The sequence below is a fragment of the Geotrypetes seraphini genome, chromosome 5 (assembly GCF_902459505.1).
Source record: "Geotrypetes seraphini chromosome 5, aGeoSer1.1, whole genome shotgun sequence".
In the NCBI taxonomy this organism is placed as follows: Eukaryota; Metazoa; Chordata; class Amphibia; order Gymnophiona; family Dermophiidae; genus Geotrypetes; species Geotrypetes seraphini.
Window position 1 is genome coordinate 82,113,379 of NC_047088.1, and position 19,395 is coordinate 82,132,773.

At 44.6% G+C, this 19,395-nt stretch overlaps 1 protein-coding gene across 4 annotated transcripts in view; it reads left to right on the forward strand.

Moving 5' to 3' along the window:
• Nucleotides 1-19,395, forward strand: part of PHKA1 (phosphorylase kinase regulatory subunit alpha 1) — a 252,951-nt gene that overhangs the window by 81,982 nt on the left and 151,574 nt on the right. For all 4 annotated transcript variants that reach the window (XM_033946131.1, XM_033946129.1, XM_033946130.1 and 1 more), the window contains exons 12-13: nt 3,252-3,359; nt 9,261-9,339. In XM_033946131.1, the coding sequence (XP_033802022.1) occupies nt 3,252-3,359; nt 9,261-9,339 (187 nt within the window). The remainder of the gene's footprint in view (nt 1-3,251; nt 3,360-9,260; nt 9,340-19,395) is intronic.

Below are 19,395 nucleotides of genomic sequence, written 5' to 3' on the forward strand. Positions count from 1 at the left end.
GTGCTCGATTTCTTCAGTGTTAGTCTCTATAGCAAAATTGTAGGAGCTTCTCTGTTTTGCTTGCATTGGACACCCTCACAGAGGGATTGGTCAATCAACTGCTTGGAGCTGAGAGTGATCAGGATAGTCCTTTGGGCACTGGAGAGCATCTTGGAGGGCAAGGTGGTCCGTGTCTTTTCAGACAATGCCACAGCTGTAGCTGTAGCAGAGAGGTACCAGGAATACGCCACCGAAACTGGAGGCTCAAATTCTGTTCTAATGGAATGAGATCCATCTATTGGCTCTTTCGGCGGCACCTGTAATTGGAGTGAACAATGTGCAAGTGTATTTCCTGAATCATCCAAACACTGGGTCCCAGAGAGTGGCTTCTGTTTCAGGAGGTCTTTGACAGCATTCTACAGCATTGGGGGCAACTGATGTTCAATCTCATAGCATCAGTCAGCAACAAGAAGACTACTCGGTTCTTCAGTCAAAGTTACGAGCCAGGAAGCAACAGCCTTGATGCTCTGGTCCAGCCCTGGGCTCAAGCTGAGCTGCTGTATGTGTTTCCCCCATGGCTGATGACAGAAGGAGTTCTCCAAAGGATAATGATCCACAAGGAGTGAATAATTCTGGTTGCCCTGGACTGGCCGAGATGGCCATGGTACCTAGTGTGTCTAAAGAGAGGAAAGGGGCTCAGGGTTCCCTGTCATCTGGGACTTCTCTCGCAAAGCCTCATTGCCCTGGAGGATCCAGATTGCTTTGGTCTTACGGCTTGGATCTTGAGTGCAAAGCCTTAATGAGCAAAGGCTATTTGGACTTGGTGATAACCATCCTGCTAAGATCTAAGAAGCAGTCCACTTTGACAGCCTATATGAAGGCTTGGAAGTGTTTCCAGAGCTGGTGCAGTCAGACCAAGTGACAAGGCAGTGGCTGCTGCCAGAAGAATGCTGGGCTGTATAAAGAGAGGCGTAGCCAGTAGAAGGAAGAAGGTGTTGATGCCCCTGTACAGGTCATTGATAAGACCCCACTTGGAGTATTGTGTTCAGTTTTGGAGACCGTATCTGGCGAAGGACGTAAGAAGACTTGAAGCGGTCCAGAGGAGGACGATGAAAATGATAGGAGGCTTGCGCCAGAAGACGTATGAGGAGAGACTGGAAGCCCTGAATATGTATACCCTAGAGGAAAGGAGAGACAGGGGAGATATGATTCAGACATTCAGATACTTAAAGGATATTAATGTAGAACATAATATTTTCCAGAGAAAGGAAAATGGTAAAACCAGAGGACATAATTTGAGGTTGAGGGGTGGTAGATTCAAAGGCAGTGTTAGGAAATTCTACTTTACAGAGAGGGTGGTAGATGCCTGGAATGCGCTCCTGAGAGAGGTGGTGGAGAGTAAAACTGTGACTGAGTTCAAAGAAGTGTGGGATGAACACAGAGGATCTAGAATCAGAAAATAATAATAAAAATTGAACTAAGGCCAGTACTGGGCAGACTTGCACGGTCTGTGTCTGTATATGGCCATTTGGTGGAGGATGGGCTGGGGAGGTCTTCAATGGCTGGGAGGGTGTAGATGGGTTGGAGTAGGTTTTAATGGAGATTTCGGCAGTAGGAATCCAAGCACAGTACCGGGTAGAGCTTTGGATTCTTGCTCAGAAATAGCTAAGAAGAAAAAAATTAAAAAATTTAAATTGAATCAAGTTGGGCAGACTGGATGGACCATTCGGATCTTTATCTGCCATCATCTACTATGTTACTATGTTATATCCCAGTTGCCATGGTCTTAGCCTTCTTCAGGAAAGGCTTGATAAAGGCCTTGCATTGGGTTCACTCAAGGTACAGATAGCAGGTCTTTCCTGCTTTAGAGAGCAAACCAAACAGCGAACCTTGACTTCTCATTCAGATGTTCAGATGTGTACAGGTTTTTAAAGAGAGCATTGCATCTTTGCCCTCCCATACGGCTGCTTTTCTGTCATGGAATCTTAATCGTATCCTAAGGGCACTAACTCTGGCTCCGTATGAGCCCTTGGAGGAGGCCTTGCTCATGGACTTAACAGTCAAGACCGTGTTTTTAGTGGCTGTGACTTCGGCCAGAAGGGTATCAATTGCAGGTTCTGTCCTGTAGAGAACCCATCCTCAAGATTTTGGAGACTGGTGGCTCGCTTCTAACAGTACCTTCCTTCTTACCGAAGATAGTTTCTAGTTTATTCATAAATCAGGAAATGCGTCTCACAGCCTTTTTGTCCTTTATAGCAAAGGAGGAAGACAAGCTCCTGAAATGCTTGGACATCTGAAGAGTTATTCTTTGCTATTTAGAAATGATGAACAAGTTTTGCCTGTCATATCATCTCTTCATAAGAACATAAAGAATAGCCTTACTGGGTCAGACCAATGGTCCATCAAGCCCAGTAGTAGTACCTGGCCAAAACCCAAGGAGTAGCAATATTCCATGCTACCAATACAGGGCAAGCAGTGGCTTCCCCCATGTCTTTCTCAATAACAGACTATGGACTTTTCCTCCAGGAACTTGTCCAAACCTTTCTTAAAACCAGTTATGCTTTCCGCTCTTACCACATCCTCTGGCAACGTGTTCCAGAACTTAACTATTCTCTAAGTGAAAAAAAATTTCCTCCTATTGGTTTTAAAATTATTTCCCTGTAACTTCATCAAGTGTCCCCTAGTCTTTGTAATTTTTGATAGCGTGAAAAATCGATCCACTTATACCCGTTCTATTCCACTCAGGATTTTGTAGACTTCAATCATATCTCCCCTCAGCCATCTCTTTTCCAAGCTGAAGAGCCCTAACCGTTTTAGTCTTTCCTCATACAAGAGGAGTTCCATCCCCTTTACCATTTTGGTTGCTCTTCTTTGAACCTTTTCTAGCGCCACTATATCTTTCTTGATACAAGGAGACCAGAATGGAACTCATGGCAGCCTTTTGATGACGTCTCTGCACGGGGCAGGAGTATAGGACGATCGATCCTGCCCTGCATTGCCGCTAGACCATCAGGTAAGGTCTGGGGAAGGTCCGGGACACAGGAGGGAGGTGGGAGTGGGTCAGAGCCAGCCCTAAAAATTATTTGCGGGCCGGCTCTGCCCCTAATCCCCGCAAGTATTGAAGGTCTGCTGTAATTAGTGTGCAGCTGAGAACTAGATTACAGCATGGTGATGTTGATACACAGTTGAATCTATAAATTTCCATGTGTTTTCTTGCAAAAATTCCTGAATCCCACATCACATTCTTGCCTTTTAAAAACCTTTTATTTTAGGTGAATGAAGAATATGAAAATCCTCACTCTGTTGACAGAGTGCCATTGGGTAAACTACCTCATATGTGGGGACAATCTCTGTACATCTTGGGATGTCTCCTGGCAGAGGTAAGAAAATCACTGTTTCTTAACAAGTATTATACAAGGAGAAATTAGGTTTCCTGGTCATCCACCAGACTAGTCCAGTTCAGATTTAATGGGTTGTATCCATCCACCAACTAAAGGAGGCAGAGAAAAAAGTTCAAGTGATTTGCCCCTTAAGGATATCATGCCGCCCAGGGCAGGATTAACCAATAGGCCAAGTAGGTACGTGCCTAGGGCCAGAAATGGTCAGGGGGGCCTGATGAAGGAGGGCATCAACATTGTTTTTTCTAAACGGCGATGGGCCCTTCCAGCATCGATCGGCAACATGGGATCTCCCCCCCCTCGACGGAAAGCAAGACAAGCAAGCAACGCGGGTAAGAAAGGCAACGGAAATTGTAATTGTGCAAGCGGTGCTGCTTGCCCAAAGCTTCCCTCTGACGCAGCTTCCTGTTTCCGCCTGGACACATGGTGGGGTGGGGCAGGGGGCCCAGTGTACTTGGGTGCCTAGGGGCCCTCGACGAATTAATCCTGCCTTGGTGCCGCCTGGAATATTCATTATTTTCTTCGTCTCCTAGTGGATGATGGACAGCTCGTGCAACTCCTCTTGGTGCTTTGCTGTTAGCTCCCATCCCAGCCCGTTCTGGGTGACAGTTGAGCAAGGGGTGTGCTGGTACTCAGGTTTTGGTTTATTTCAGGATGAAACTCAATGGAGCTGGGTGCCTCATCTTTCAGCGGAGGGTGACACTTGGCCTTTGTGGGTCACCCCCCCTCACCTTGTTCACCTTTGGGGCTTGGCAATGTTAAATTTGAACATGGAGCATGGCTTCTGGCATGTTTCCTGTGGAGCAAGTATATGTTAATTCTGCCTTTCAGATAAGGTAGTGGCTCGAGGCACCCAGAAGAAGTATATGTTAATTCTGCCTTTCAGATAAGGTAGTGGCTCGAGGCACCCATAGCTCGAGGCACCCAGAAGTGCACAGACGTTGCCGTGATGACATCACGCGCATGCGTGACATCATCACGCTGACATCCACGCATGCGTAGAGGCCCTCCAGGCAGGCCCTGAAATGCCAGTAGGGCGTGCAAGCAGGGAAGTCTAACAAATATCAACTCAGTACCCCCAACCACAGACCTCCCAAACTCCACCATAGATCCACCTAAGCTCTTCCCCAGATCTCACCCCCTTTACTAATTGAAATGTAATTTTTTTCCATTCATTTTTCATATACACACAATATACACAGCAGATATAAATTCTCAAAACTAACACATTTCAATCACTATATATAAAATCATTTTCTCTACCTTTGTTGTCTGGTGACTTTATTTTCTGTGCTTTTAACTATGTTTCTAGGGCCATCTTATCCATTGACTGTTTTTCTCTCCATCTTCACTTTCTGCCTTGCATCCATCTTTGTGTATTATAATATCAGAGCATTACCCAGAAAATGTGCCTAAATAAAGCTTAAATCATCCTATATATATGTAAGGATTAAGAACCATTAACAAATCAAAAAGGACTGTAGACTGATGAACTAAATAGTTAATAAATAATTTAATTAAGATTTTAAATAGAAGATTAATTAAAGATTTTATCTAAAGAGGCAAGCCTCAGATTGTGAAGTAGATCTTCCCATTCTGGGATTTCTTCAAGAGAAAAGAAACCATCTTTCTCTTACTCCTTTATAACATCACCGGCTTGACCAACCTACCTACCAAATTAATTACTGATTTCTAACTCTGCTACTAATTTTAATTCAAATTGATACTTTTACATAAATGCTAATTTTTTTTGAGAATAAAAATTTTTAAATACTATTTCATTCTTGTTAAAGTCATTCTTATTATTTTATTCTTATTAAATAGTCAAATCATAATCTAAAAATTATTTAATTTTAATTTCATTCTTATATAACGCTAATAACCGTGAGGTTTCTAAGCGGTTTACAAAAATGATGCATTAAAAGATACAATAAATAAAAATAAATAAGATAGGTACTTGGAAATTCCCTAACTGTCCCAGAGGCTCACAATCTAACAAAAGTACCTGAAGAAACAATTTATGAAAAGTAAAGATAAAAATATAAAGACAGAGGTAGAGATAGAGATAGAAATGAATATTCCAACAAGATGGCGGCCAGTTAGGTCATCTTCTGTGCTGTCACCCTTGTCCTGCTTTTGTTTTTGTTTTATTTTGCCTTTGTTGATTTTTCTTTAAAATTTCTTTTTTGTTGGTTTTTTGTTGTCTCTGCTGTTTTCATTTGGGACTTCCAGTCTCGTTGGCGTTTGCTTCTTTGAGCTCACCTACCGATTTCCAGTTTGACAGTTGCTCTGATCTGGCAGCTGAGGGAGCTGTTGCCTGATGCCTGAATGGTTCTATGGTGGCGGTTAAGAGTTGAAGAATTGGATCCTGTTTCTTTTCATGGTGGATGAGAGAGTTCTGGCTTTCGGCTCCTTGTGTTCATGTCCAGCCACTAGCGGACATGTTCGCCCCCTCCCGAATTTCCCTAAAGTCCACATACCAATTTGATACTCTAAATCAACAAAAAGTATATTATAAATATAAAGTGCACTGATGCTTTAAAATGCTTTTTTTGTACCTTTGCTTCTGTACCTTTAGTGCTTAATTCATTTCTTAAAAATCATTCCATATCATTTCATTTCTTACAGATCATTTTGTAACATTTCATTTTATATCATTTCATTTCAGTTCAATTCATCCAACTTCTTCAGCTGCATACGATGCAAAAATGCCTAAAGTGCATGATAACAGCTCAGCCGTTGAAAGTGCTCATATGCTATAAATACTTCAACTCTTATTTCACTTAAGTTCATACTTAAATTCATGCTTCCTACTTCAGTTCATGTTTCAGTTCAAAAAACAATTAATTTAAAATACTTAGCTCGAAATTACTCTTTAGAAAACCACAGCAGTTGCTTGTATTTCTTTTTTAGTATTTAAAAATTAGTATTCTAATTAGTATTCTCTAAAAAAATTAGCATTTATATAAAAGTGTCAATTTGAATTAAAATTAGTAGCAGAGTTAGAAGTCAGTAATTAATTTGGTAGGTAGGTTGGGTCAAGCCGGTGATGTTATAAAGCAGTAAGAGAAAGATGGTTTCTTTTCTCTTGAAATCTCTTGAAGAAATCTGAGGCTTGTCTCTTTATATAAAATCTTTAATTAACCTTCTATTTAAAATCTTAATTAAATTATTTGTTAACTATTTAGTTCATCAGTCTACAGTCCTTTTTGATTTGTTAATGGTTCTTAATGTTTATATTTAATTAATAGACAACCATTAAAATTTTGACTTTTTTTTTGTTATACATATGTAAGGATCAGCTCAGAGACATGGAGGGGCTTTTCAGAAGGTAAAACCCCCCCTATTTTGCCACCTTTACCACCCAATCATTGCTGAATCTTTCATACTTTAAAGCATTAAATAGTGTCAAATTCATATCAAATAAATATTAGAAAATCCAAAAATTGCTTCAACGTGCACACGTTTCATGCTCCTGCTTCAGGAAACCAAACAGCATTAGAATACAGCTGCACTCAACTGAATGTACTGGGCGGCAAGGAATACTCTAAAACTTTAAAGCAGCTCAAATGTGAGAGCATCTAATTGAACAATAACTCCTAAATTCTATAAATTTGTATGCCCAAGTTTACACTTAGCCCACAAAGTTGCACATAAAAGTTACAGAATAAGGTCAGTTGTGCACATATCTAATATAATAAAACCCTTACCTGCGCATGTGTAGTTGAAACGGCGTGATCCCTGCCGCTGTGATTTCTGTTTTCGTGCTGGTGTTCTATGTGTGGCGCATGCACGGCAGTGGAGTCTGATGGCTGGCCTACTAAAGGACAGGGGGAGCCGAGAAAAAAAAGGGGGGGGGGGGGGGTTGGGAATCGCGCACAAACTGTTGGGGAGGATGGACATTCGGAACAGCTAGAGCAGTTCGTAAGCTCCCAGCCCTTCAGTCGCAGCTGTCTCCTACGAGCTGTCTGCCCCGAGCAGCCACTTCTTCCCCGGGACTCTGAGAAAGAGGCTGTTTACCAGGAGCAGAGGGCAGATCTGAAGCGCTAACGCTGGATTGAGAAAGGGAGAGCTAGGCAATACAGAAGAGGGGGCTGTGAAAAGGCAGCAAGACAGGTACTGGAAGAGGAAGGGAAAGCGAGGCAGAAAATGGGTAAGAACAGGAGAGCAAACCAGTGAGAGGGGCAAAAGGGAAAGGGGTGATGGGGGGGCTAAAAAAGGAGTTTGTAGCTGGGGCTGAAAATAGGGGACATGTGAGGGAAGGAGGCTTTAAAGGGGGGGTTCTTGGAAATGGACCAGGGTCCAAGCCACACTTCAGAGGCAAAAGAGGTCAAATAGGAAAAGGAAACTAGAGGTTGAAAAACAAGGATAGGTGGGAGAAGGGGCCTGGAGCTGGGGTTGATATTATAAAAAGGGAACATGTTAGAGAAAGGAGCTGGGAGCTAACAATGGGGATGTGTAAGAGAAGGGGGCTGGGGGCAGAAAAAGAGGTTGCAAAAGGGACATGTGAGAAAAGGGGGCTGGGGCTGGAAACTGAAAGGGAAAAGATGGGAGAAGGGGGCTGGGGGGTGGGTAAAAATGGGTTTGGAGCTGGGGCTGAAAATAGGGGACATATGAGGGAAAAAGGCTTTACTAGCACCCGTTAATGTAACGCGCTTAAACACTAGTCTTAATATAGTGATGAGTATAATGAAGGCATAATTTGAGACTCGAGAGCAATGTAAGGAAATTCTTCTTTACAGAGAGGGTGGTGGATGCCTGGAATGCGCTCCTGAGAGAGGTGATGGAGAGGAAAACGGTGACAGAGTTCAAAAAAGCATGGGATGAACACAGAGGATCTAGAATCAGAAAATAATAGTAAATATTGAAGCACTAAGGTCAGTACCGGGCAGACTTGCACGGTCTGTGTCGGTACATGGCCGTTTGGTTGAGGATGGTCTGGGGAGGGCTTCAATGACTGGGAGGGTTTAGATGGGCTGGAGTGATCTTTGACAGAGACTTCAGTAGTTGGAACCTAAACACAGTACCGGGCAGAGCTTTGGATTCTTGCCCAGAAATAGCTAAGAAGAAAAAAAATTAAATTAAATTAAAAAATTAAATTGAATCAGGTTGGGCAGACTGGATGGACCATTTGGGTCTTTATCTGCCGTCATCTACTATGTTACTATGAGTTGAAAATTGATGGTAACAAGCAACAATTAGCACTAAGTAGTGTTAATTGGTGATATTCTATAACATGCGCATGCAAAATCTATAGCGCACAACTACAAGGGGGGCATGGACTGGAAAAGGAGCATAGGTAGATCAGAGGCATGCCTAAGACTTGCGAACACATGTTTTGTGTCTTAACTGCTAAATCTGAATGCAAACACACTAGCTTATGAGCTGGAATCACTGCTTGTGCCTAAAGTTAAGCACCTCAGTGGACTGCCATTATAGAATTGATGCTTAGGGCCCAAATGATAGATGCCTAACTTTTGGCAACCTTTCTTGAATTTACCCTTAAATTTGCACAGCTTGTTGGTCCCTAGTGCAGTTCTTAAATCCCCAGGTATTATGATGGAACGTAAATCCAAATGATTAACATAAAGCAAAGTACATTGTATATGGCCTCTAAAGATATTCCAGTGCAGCCATTCTGAAGGCTGGGCAATATAAAGTAGGCACCTTCTTTTTAGCAAGGATGAGTATAAGGACAGTAACAAAACAAAACCCTTTAGGTTATTTTTCTCAGGGCTGGGCTAGAGCAGAGCTGTACCCCGGGCTAATATAGGCTTCTTTTCAGATTATATTGCTCGGGAACCTGGTACTATATAGGTGGTGGTAGTTATTGTTAGCATTGTATGTTTTAGTTTGTAATTCATTGTTCCTGGATTTGTCTAGGGATTTCTGGCTCCTGGTGAAATTGATCCTCTGAATCGAAGATTTTCTACTGTCCCAAAGCCTGATGTTGTGGTCCAAGGTTAATATTATATATTTTTACATATTATTGTTTTATGGTTGATTGAAGCTGTTTCTTGTGAAATATAATGCATCGTGTCCTGAATGAAGTTGATGTAAAGTGTAAATATTTCCCACTGCACCACAATGCTACCTTGTGAAAATGAATTTTTGCTATGGGATATGGGCAGAAGCAGACGATAGTTTGTAAATGTTCTCTTTATCAAAGTGGTTTTCACTGCAGAATTCTGATAAAGAACTTGGTACTGCTAAAAGGTTACAGCAGTCGACGATTGTTGAAAGAGTTCCCACAGAAGAGTTGGAACAAAAATGGCCTTGATAGGTTATGCAAGTTCTGAGCAACGGGCACTATGAATTGTAAGCCAGGCAGTGGATGACTGCGCTCGATTCACACACAAGATCATGTTGACATTGTACATGATGTTATACCGAACCAGGAGGATGTGATGCAATCACACCGAACTCGCCAAATAGTAAAAGAAGCAGGAATAAGCCAGATAACTGTGGTTAAGATAATTCATGACGATCTGGAATCAAAGTGTCGTGCCCAAGAGTTAACTTTACACAACAAAGACACATGCCTCAAATGGTGCAAGCAGCTTTTGGCCAAGTACCCAAAGCACAACATCAGCTTCATCTGGTTTACAGATGAAAAGATATTTACAGTAGCTCCACCAATTAACACACAGAATGATTACCTGTACATGCCTTCAACAAAACTGAAGGGTGAGGTTAATGCCAAATGCTTATTACGGACCTGCCTGATCTTCAGCCAATCAGTCATGGTCTTGGTCACAATCTCGAAACTCAGATTTGCAAATCTGTTCTTCATTGAACCTGAGGTTAAGATCAACAGCACATACTACTTGGATGTTCTTGATATAGAAGCTGTTGCCAGCGATCCATTGCATGTTGGGAGACAAAATCTTCCAACAGGACAATGCCCCAGCACATCGGGCAAAGGACACCATAGAACTGCTACATCGGGAGACCCCAGACTTCACTGGTCCAGAACTCTGGCCTGCGAATTCACCAGATCTAAACCCAATTGAGTACCGGATCTGGGGGCTGGTACAGGAGCGCATATACCAGACAACAATATCTGACTTTGAAGACCTTAAACAGCACCTCATCTCTTTTTGGACTAAGCTGAAGCAGAGTGTCGTTGACAAGTCCATAGATCATAGATCAATAGTGGCCAAGGCTGATGGCATGCCTTCATGCAAAGGGAATCTTCTTCAAATATCTGCTTAAATTGAAACATTACTTTTTGACTTTACATTTTTCTGCAAGATACACCATAAAACTTTTTGATGTGTTTATTCAGTTCACAATTCATTTTCAGAAAGTAGTGTTCTGGTGCGGTGGGAAATATTTACAACATTTTACATCAACTTCATGTTTCATATTCTTGATACAGGAAACTATATGGGACTCTGTTTCAAAGTAAATAGTTGCTTCAAAATGCCTAAAATATAAGTCCATCTGCTTAAAATGTCCAAATCCTGATTTTGGAAAGTCAGAATTTGGACATTTCACACTGTAGTTCATTTAGAGACAGTGTTGTGGGTATGTTTTGAATGGGCTAAGGAGGGCCCAAAAGTACAAAGTTCAATGACGATTTTTAATGGGAAGAAACATAATCTAAAAAGAATTTTTTTAATCTAGATCTGTTTCAGTCGTGTCCAAGTTACAAAAAGGTGTTCTAATTGAGCAGCTGACCACCGGAGTGATTAAGACATGACCTCTTCTTAATCCTCCAGTGGTTGTTTCTTTCCTCTGCTAAAAGTGAAACTAAAGAGAGAAACCAGACTGTATGTTAGCTGCAGGTATTATGGCCTTACTGAACAAAACAAGCAGATCAGAGAAGTCTAATAATTAGTGGAATGGACAGTAAATCAGAGGACACAGATTCAAATCCAGCTGTAAAGCTATAGCTATAGAATAGAACAGGCCTGCACAACTCAAAAATGATCCGGGGCGGGGCGGAAACGAAGTTGGAAAATGTAGTGAGGGCCTCAGGTAGTGGCCATGGCTCGAGGCACCCGTAAGTACGTGGATGTTGCCATGATGACATCACGCGCATATGTGACATCACGTTGACATCCGTGCATGTGCAGAGGTCTTCCAGATGGGCCCTGAGACACCAGTAGGGGGTGCCAGCAGGGAAGAGGGCAGGAGAGGAGAGGCACTGGTGGCGGCTGATTGCCTACAGCAGTGTTTCTCAACTACTTCAAGCTAAGTACCCCCAACCACAGACCTCTGCCCCAGATCCTGCCCCCTTTACTAATTGCAATGCAATTTTTTCCTTTCATTTTTCATATACACACAGCAGATATAAATTCTCAAAACTGACACATTTCGATCACTAAATTGAAAATAAAATAATTTTTCCTACCTTTGTTGTCTGGTGATTTAATTAGTTTCTGGTTGGACTTCCTTCTGATTGCATCCAACATTTCTTTCACAATCCAGCCCCATCTCCTTTGGGTCCAGGGTCTCTACCTCTTTTGCCTCTGCTTACCCTCTCCAGATCCAGTATCAGTTCTCCTTTGTACCTACCACCACCTTTGTTCCAAGCCTCCCTCTCTCTCCTTCCTCTATTATGATCTTCCATCTCTCTGTTCTTCCTCATAGTCTCTCCCCCTCTGTTTCTTTTGTCTGCACCTCCTATAGTTTCCAGCTTCTGCCTCCTGTCTTTCCCCTTTGGTCCAGGCCTTTCTCTCTCTCTCTGTCTTTTTTCTGCTAACCCTCTCCCACCAGCATTTGCCCTCCTTTCTTCCAGGTCTTTCTCTGCTTCTCTCTCTCTCTCTCTCTCCTTCCTTCCTCCCTGGTCCAGAATCTTTATACCTCTCTGAAGTCTCTTTCTCTCTCTTCCCTCTATACACCCCCAAGTCCAACTTCTGCCCCCTCTCTTATGCCTCCCCTTTGTTTCAGATTTCTCCCTCTCTCTATCTTCCCTCTGCTAACATTTGAGTCCTTCCACCTTTGATCCAGGTCTTTCTGGCTCTCTCATTCTCATTCTCTTTGTCTTTCCCCTCCCCAGGTGGCATCACTCTCTCCTCGGTTCAGGGTGTTTCCCCTCTCTACCCTCTCTAGTCCAGCATCTGCCCTGTCTTCCCCCTCCCTTTTGATTCAATTCTGCTTTCATGCCCCTCCCCAAGGTCCTTTTCTGTCCCCGCCCCCGGTGTTCAGATCCAGCATCTCCGGCAATCCCCATCCTGCCGGGGCCCTTGAGACAGACAGTGCCTTACCTCCACTGCTTCCCACACCCAGCTAGGTTGTCTTCCGTGCTCTGACTGCCGCAGCCACCGCATCCGATATGGCTCTCACTCCACGCTTCTGCTTTTCCCCCTCACCCTAATCTCACCTTTAAAAGCGTTGCCACCGCTTATCGAGGACCAACAAGCTAATTACGGCAGCCTGCAGTGCGAACCTAGCAGGCTGCCATCAGCCTCCACACACATTCCATCTGCCGCGGTCCCGCCCCTCCTCTAATGTCAGGGGCCGGACTGTAGCAGAGGGAACATGTGCGGAGACTGACGGCAGCCTACTAGGTTTGCTCTCTAGTCTGCCATAATTAGCTTGTTGATCCTTAATAAGCAGCGGCAGTGCTTTTAAAGATGAGACTGGGGGGAAGAGAAGGAGCGCGGAGTGAGAGCCTTATCGGTCGCGGGCCGCAGTAAGAGCCATTTTGGGCCACATGCAGGCTGTATGTTGTGCAGGGCTGGAATAGAATAAAACTATTAATGCTTTTCTGGGGCTCCTTCCAGGAACAGAAAAATACATTCTTTAGCATCTCTCCAGACCGATACAGTTTACTGATGGGTAATAGCTCACCATGACCAGCAGATGGAGACTGAGACAAAACTTTGGCTGTAATACTAATAGCTGTGCTTCCCTCTAGTCTAACTAGTGTGTTCTCAATCTCAGCAGGTGTGGTAAGCTTGTGAGTCTTCTCTTGGTTGTGTAGGCCTGTTGGAAGTTATTTAGAAGCCTTCTTGTCCCTGTTTAGTGCCAGATTGAGCTTGGAGGGACCTGTTCTGGGGTCTGTCTGATCTCGAGGGTTTCATACTCGATGGGTTATGAGTTGGGTCCCCCCCCCATTTCCTCCACCTCACCCAAAATTTTTCTAGAGGTGCCTCAGCTTTAAGCCTTGCAACCGATACCGGAAAGGCATATGGCTTAGAGAGCCAGTGGAGTCTTTTCTGACAGAAAAAAAAATCCGGTCTGAAGGGAGCCTTCATTTCATTGTTATTGCTTTTTATTGCTAACCGTCACATTTTCCCTTAGCTAGGTCGCGTATTGCACAAGGGAAAAAGTGCTCATTGTGCTCCAGACGCGAGATCGATGTGGCCGGCTTGTGCTCGCAGTGTACCAGCTGCCGCAAAGGGGAAATCCTCGTTGACTTCGGGTGCCGGCATTCAGCGATCCCCTTTGCGAGTGCCTCGCATGCCAGCAACTGACAGTGGAGAAGCCCAGGCTTCCTTCGCCACCCACCCAGGGATTCCCCCAGCCTCCGACAGTCAGGGAAATAAGGTTTCTCTTACTGCCAATCCTGCTGGGGATTTCCTCACCACTGCTGCTGGCTTGCCTGCTTTAGCGGCTGGGGCGGTTCAGGCTTCTCAGCTGCTACAGGCCTTGGGGGCATGTTTTTCAGCAGGCTTGGCTCTGATTTTGGCGGGAAGCACCTTCATTTTGTCTGCAGCCTCAGGTGACCTTCCCCCTGTATTGAAGAGACAGGGGCAGGTTTCTGCTGGGTCCTCGCCTAAGGCAGTGAGTCCCATTGAGCCGCTAGAGTGTTTTCCCTTGATTTTGTTTTTGCCTTGTGTAAGGCTTATCTTCAGGCGGCCAGGGTCCTGCTTCTGCCCTGGGGGTCTCGGGGTTGTTCCCTCTGTGTCCACTTTGGTTCAGCCTCCCTCAGCGCTGGTTTCATTCCTGTCTCCTCCTCTCTTGTCCAAGCGGCTGAGGATCTCTTGGGACGATGATTTTTTTTTCTCTTGATGAGGACCTGGACCCTTTGGAAGACCTCTAGGATTCTCTCAGGGGGATGGATGCTGTTGGTGGAGGTTTTTTGGTTCCGTCAGCTGTCGAGGATGCAACAGTGGCGCACATTTTTCAGTGGGAAGAGCTCTACTTATTCTTCAGGTCTCCTAGGTGTTGCGTTTTGAGGAAGACTTGAAGGGGCCCCCTCATGTGGTGGACTCTCTGCTTCGGGGGATCCACTCAGCATCCCACTCTTTTCTTATGCATCAAGATATTTGGGATATTGTGCTTGCGCAATGGAAAGAGCCCGAGGCGCCCTTTCATTTTGCGCACTCTAAGGCTCGACTGTATCCCATCCCAGAGCGGGATAGGGATACCTTGAAGTTGCCAGTGGTGGACGCAGTGGTCTTGGCCATCACATAAGAGCATAAGAATTGCCACTGCTGGGTCAGACCAGTGGTCCATCGTGCCCAGCAGTCCGCTCCCGCAGCGGCCCTTAGGTCAAAAACCAGTGCCCTAACATAATCTTTGTGGAGAGAAAAACGCGTGTACAGAGATAAGTTTAGAGCAATTTTCTGAAAAATATATTGGCACTAGTTATCCTCAGTTTGTGTCATATTAGAACATAAGTTTGTATTAAAAAATATTTTACTATTACTAAGGCAAATTGTAACCTGTAAACTGTATATTATGTATGTTAACCTGTAACCCGTTCTGAGCTCTTTGGGGGAGAACGGGATAGAAAATGAATTAAATACAAATTTTCAAAGGTAACCGGATGTAAAGTTACCACTTAAAGTTGGTAAAGTTCAAGTTAAATGCTATAAAGTCAAAACCATTTTGCACATGTACACACAAATTTAATTATTTCTTCATTCCCCTCAGTGGTTTTACTACTGGAACTTAATTCTGCAACCATCAACCTTTAAGGACTATAGCATCAAGTACACCGTTCTTCTTCACTTATACAGTCTAGATCCTTTGCATTAAGACTATGATTCTTTGTCCCCCAAAATATTTTTCTCTTCTTCCCCTACAGGTGTCAACAGGATCCTATTCAGGTAAGTATCATACAATGAACGTCTACAAGTAACTTGAGTACTCAGAACACAAGTACACAAGAACAAGGGGTCACTCGATGAAATTGAAGGGGGACAGGTTTAAAACAAACGCAAGGAAGTACTTTTTCACACAGAGGGTGGTGGACACATGGAACACCCTTCCAGAGGCCGTGATAAGAAATAGCACAGTACAGGGTTTCAAGGATGACCTGGATAGGTTCCTGGAAGACAAAGGGATTGAGGGGTACAGATAAGAGCAGTGGAAGGTTTAGAGATAACTGTAGAGGAAGGCAATAAAATTAGTCAGGGACCGCTGACCAGGCAATATGCCTGGTGGGCCGCCGCGTGAGCGGACCGCTGGGCTGGATGGACCTCTGGTCTGCCCCGGCGGAGGCGACTACTTATGTACTTATGTACTTATATGTCACATTGTGTTGGAATGAATCTGGCCTAGTACCCTAAATCTGTGTGCACACAGTGTTACCAGTCTAGGAAAGTCACTGGAAATGTTGCAGCTGTCACATGTTGGGTACCAAGATCTCTGCAGGCAAATGAGATTTAGCTCGCTGACTCAGGAACTCAGGGGTACCTACTGACCTAATTTAAACAAATCAATAAAGCAAAACCCTATTCCCCAGTCCTCGGTCTCTGAAGGGAGTTTCTGGCAAAGGGACCATGTAGACTGACTAAATGCAAAATAAAAGATAAAAAAGGGGGTTCCTAACTACCCCTGCCCAAAAGTAGTGGCTTCTGTGCTCCTTTAAGTTTGGCTCCTCCCACCTTTCACAAAGAGGCATACAGTGCCCATTGAGGGCGACTTAGCCTTGAGGGACTCTGAAGAGCGTAGGTTAGTGTCCCTCCTTAAGCAGACTTTTGATGTCACTGCCCTTGCTGTCCAGGCGGCGATGTGTGGCGGTCTGGTAGCTCGGGCTTGTTTTCGATGGGCCAAGCATGTCCTTGACCATGAGTCTGATGACTGGTCCTTGGTGAAACAGGAAGTAGCCAAAATTGAGATGTGTGCTTCTTATCTCTCTGATGCAATGTATGACCTTTTGTGGGCATTGGCCGCTTGTTGTACCTTGTGGCTTCGGGCTTGGTTGGCAGATGCGGCATCTAAGGCTAAGCTGACGAAATTTCCCTTTCGGGATTCTCTTTTTGTTTGGCGAGGATTTAGACAAGTTGGTTCATACCTTAACATACTCTAAGGTGCCCCATCTTCCTGAAGACTGCCCGCCCGCCTGAGCGAGGTGGCATTGCTCAGGGGCATTTGCGTGATTTCTGCAGATATTGCCCTGGTCGAGGGGCTGCTTCTTTTCCTGCCTCTGGGTCTCCCCGGGGCCTTTTCTTTTAACGCATGCAGTCCTTTCGGGGGGGGGGGGAACGTGATTCCACCGCCGGTTCCCTTGCCGCCCGTCCCGCTCAATGACTCCTTGCCAGCGCCTCCCTTAGTTCCGGTGGGTGCTCAGTTATGAGACTTTTTTCAGGGGTTGGCAGAGATCACAACAGATCAGTGGGTCCTGGAGGTGATTCAGGACGGTTATGCTCTGGAGTTTTCCTGCTCCTTGCCAGATCACTTTCTCACTTCTCCTTGTCAGGCGGCATGGAAGAAGCAGGCCTTTCGCCAAACGTTTCAAAGATTGCTAGATCTCAAAGCGGTAGTGCCTATGCCTCCGCAGGAGTGTGGCACCGGCTCTGAAAGGGGTCAACAGGGCTCTGTGAGTTCCATATTTTTGCATGGAGACCCTGAAAGCTGTCATTCTGGTGGTTCAGCTGGGGAAATTTCTGACCTCTCTCGATTTGACGGAGGCCTACTTGCATGTTCCGATTCCTAACAGCGGTTCCTTCACTTTGCGATCTTGGGATGGCACTATCAATTTTGTGCGCTTCCTTTTGGTCTGGCCATGGCTCCGCATTCGTTCACCAAAATTATGGTGGTTGTGGCGGCGGCCTTGCGCAAGGAGGGCATTCTGGTTCACCCCTATCTGGATGACTGGTTGATCCGAGCAAAGTCTTTTCAGGAGAGTTCCTGAGTTACGGCTTGGGTTGTGGAGTTCCTACAGTCACTGGGATGGGTACTCAACCTGTCCAAGAGCCTGTTGGCTCCGTCTCAGCGCCTAGAGTACCTTGGGGTTCTTTTCAACACCAGCTTGGGGAAGGTCTTCCTGCCAGAGGCACGAGTGATCAAGTTGCAGTCACATATTCATCTTCTGATGGCTTCCCGGTGTTCTCGAGAGTAGGTTTTTCTCCGGGTTTTGGGATCGATGGTGGTTTCCCTGGATGTCTTGGGGTCGATGGTGGCTTCCCTAGATGTAGTTCGGTGGGCCCGAGCTCACATGTGCCCACTTCAGCATGCTCTGCTTCAGTGGTGGTCGCCCCAAGTCTATGAGATGCTTTTCTGAGCTGCAGGCTTTCTCTTGTAGTTCTCCGTTCCTGGAGTTTTCTAGGGAGTGTGTGGTGCTACAGCCTGTTCCTTCCTTTCTGCCAAAGGTGTTTTCTCCTTTTCATGACAACCAGTCCGTGGTCCTCCCAGTCTTGAGTAGCTCTTCGGAACAGAGGCAGTTGCGCAAGTTGCATGTCTGTCGGGTCCTTCACTCTTATATTCAGCGGAACCAGGAGTTCCAGAAGTCAGATCATCTTTTGTCCTCTTAGTGGGTCAAAGAGACTGGATCAAAGAGACTATTGCTTCTGCCTATCTTCTTCAGAAGAAGCCTGCTCTGGTTTTCTCAAAGCTTATTCCACTTGGGGTCAGGCAGCTTCTTGGGCTTAGTCTTCTCTGATGCCTCCAATGGATATCTGTAAGGCCGTGGTTTAATCTTCTCTGTATTCATTTGTGCGACACTACTGTGTGGACATCCAAGCACGTCAGAACGCGGTGTTCAGTGAGCGTGTTCTGGTGGCGGCCCTCTGGGGGTCCCACCCATGATAGGTACTGCTTTGGTATGTTCCATCAGTGAACTATACCAGTCTGGAGAGATACTAAAGAAGGTGAAATTAGGTTCTACCCTGCTAGTTTTCTTTCTTTTAGACTCTCCAGACTGGTACAGTCCCCACCCTGTCTGTCTGTCTGTTGTTCTTATAGGATTCACGTGGAGTGTGTTTTTTTCTGCAGTTTCTAGTAGTTTTATAGGGTCGGGGAGATCAAAAGAACAGCAGCTTTGGCTCAGCTGGCGTAGCTGGTGAGCTAAGGGGACGTTTTGCTGAAGGGGCTTCTTCTATGTAATTTCTAACAGTATTGCTCTATATTAGTTATTACTCCTGTTAGGAGTGTTGTTACTGTTATAATTAGCACTTTTTAGTTCTGCTTGGCTATTCGGCAGACTGGTTAGACTAGAGCATGGGTGTCCAAATTTTTTTGGATTGTGAGCTACTTCTAAAATGACCAAGTCAAAATGATCTACCAGCAATAAAATTTAAAGAAACACAAAGCACACTCTATGCAGAGAAAATGTTATTTTTCATTTATATTCGGGTTTTTTTTTCAAAAAGGTCAAGGCAGATGACTTTAAAATATGCAATGTCACCTCAGTAACAACTATACAAAAACAGACAAATATATCCCCTTCCCTTTTACTAAAAAGTAGTGTTTTTTTAGCGCAGGTAGCTGCGCAGAATGCCCTGCGCTGCTCCCAACGCTCATAGGCTCTCTGCACTAAAAAAATGCTATCACGGTTTAGTAAAAGGAGGCCATAGTGCAAAATATAAACAGCAGATATAAATTCTCAAAATGGACACATTTTGATCACTAAATTGAAAATAAAATAATTTTTCCTACCTTCGTTGTCTGGTGATTTCATGAGTCTTTGGTTGCACTTCCTTCTGACTGTGCATCCAATATTTCTTCCCTTCTTTCTGCCTCCTGCATGCTTTCTCTCCTCCAGACCTCATTCCATTCCTCAACCATCTCTCTCTGTCTCTCCATGAGTCCAACTTTTTCTTCCTCCCTGCCTGCCCTCTGCCACCCGACACACTCCATTCCCTCCCCCAACTTTTTCTTCCTATCTCCCTGCCCC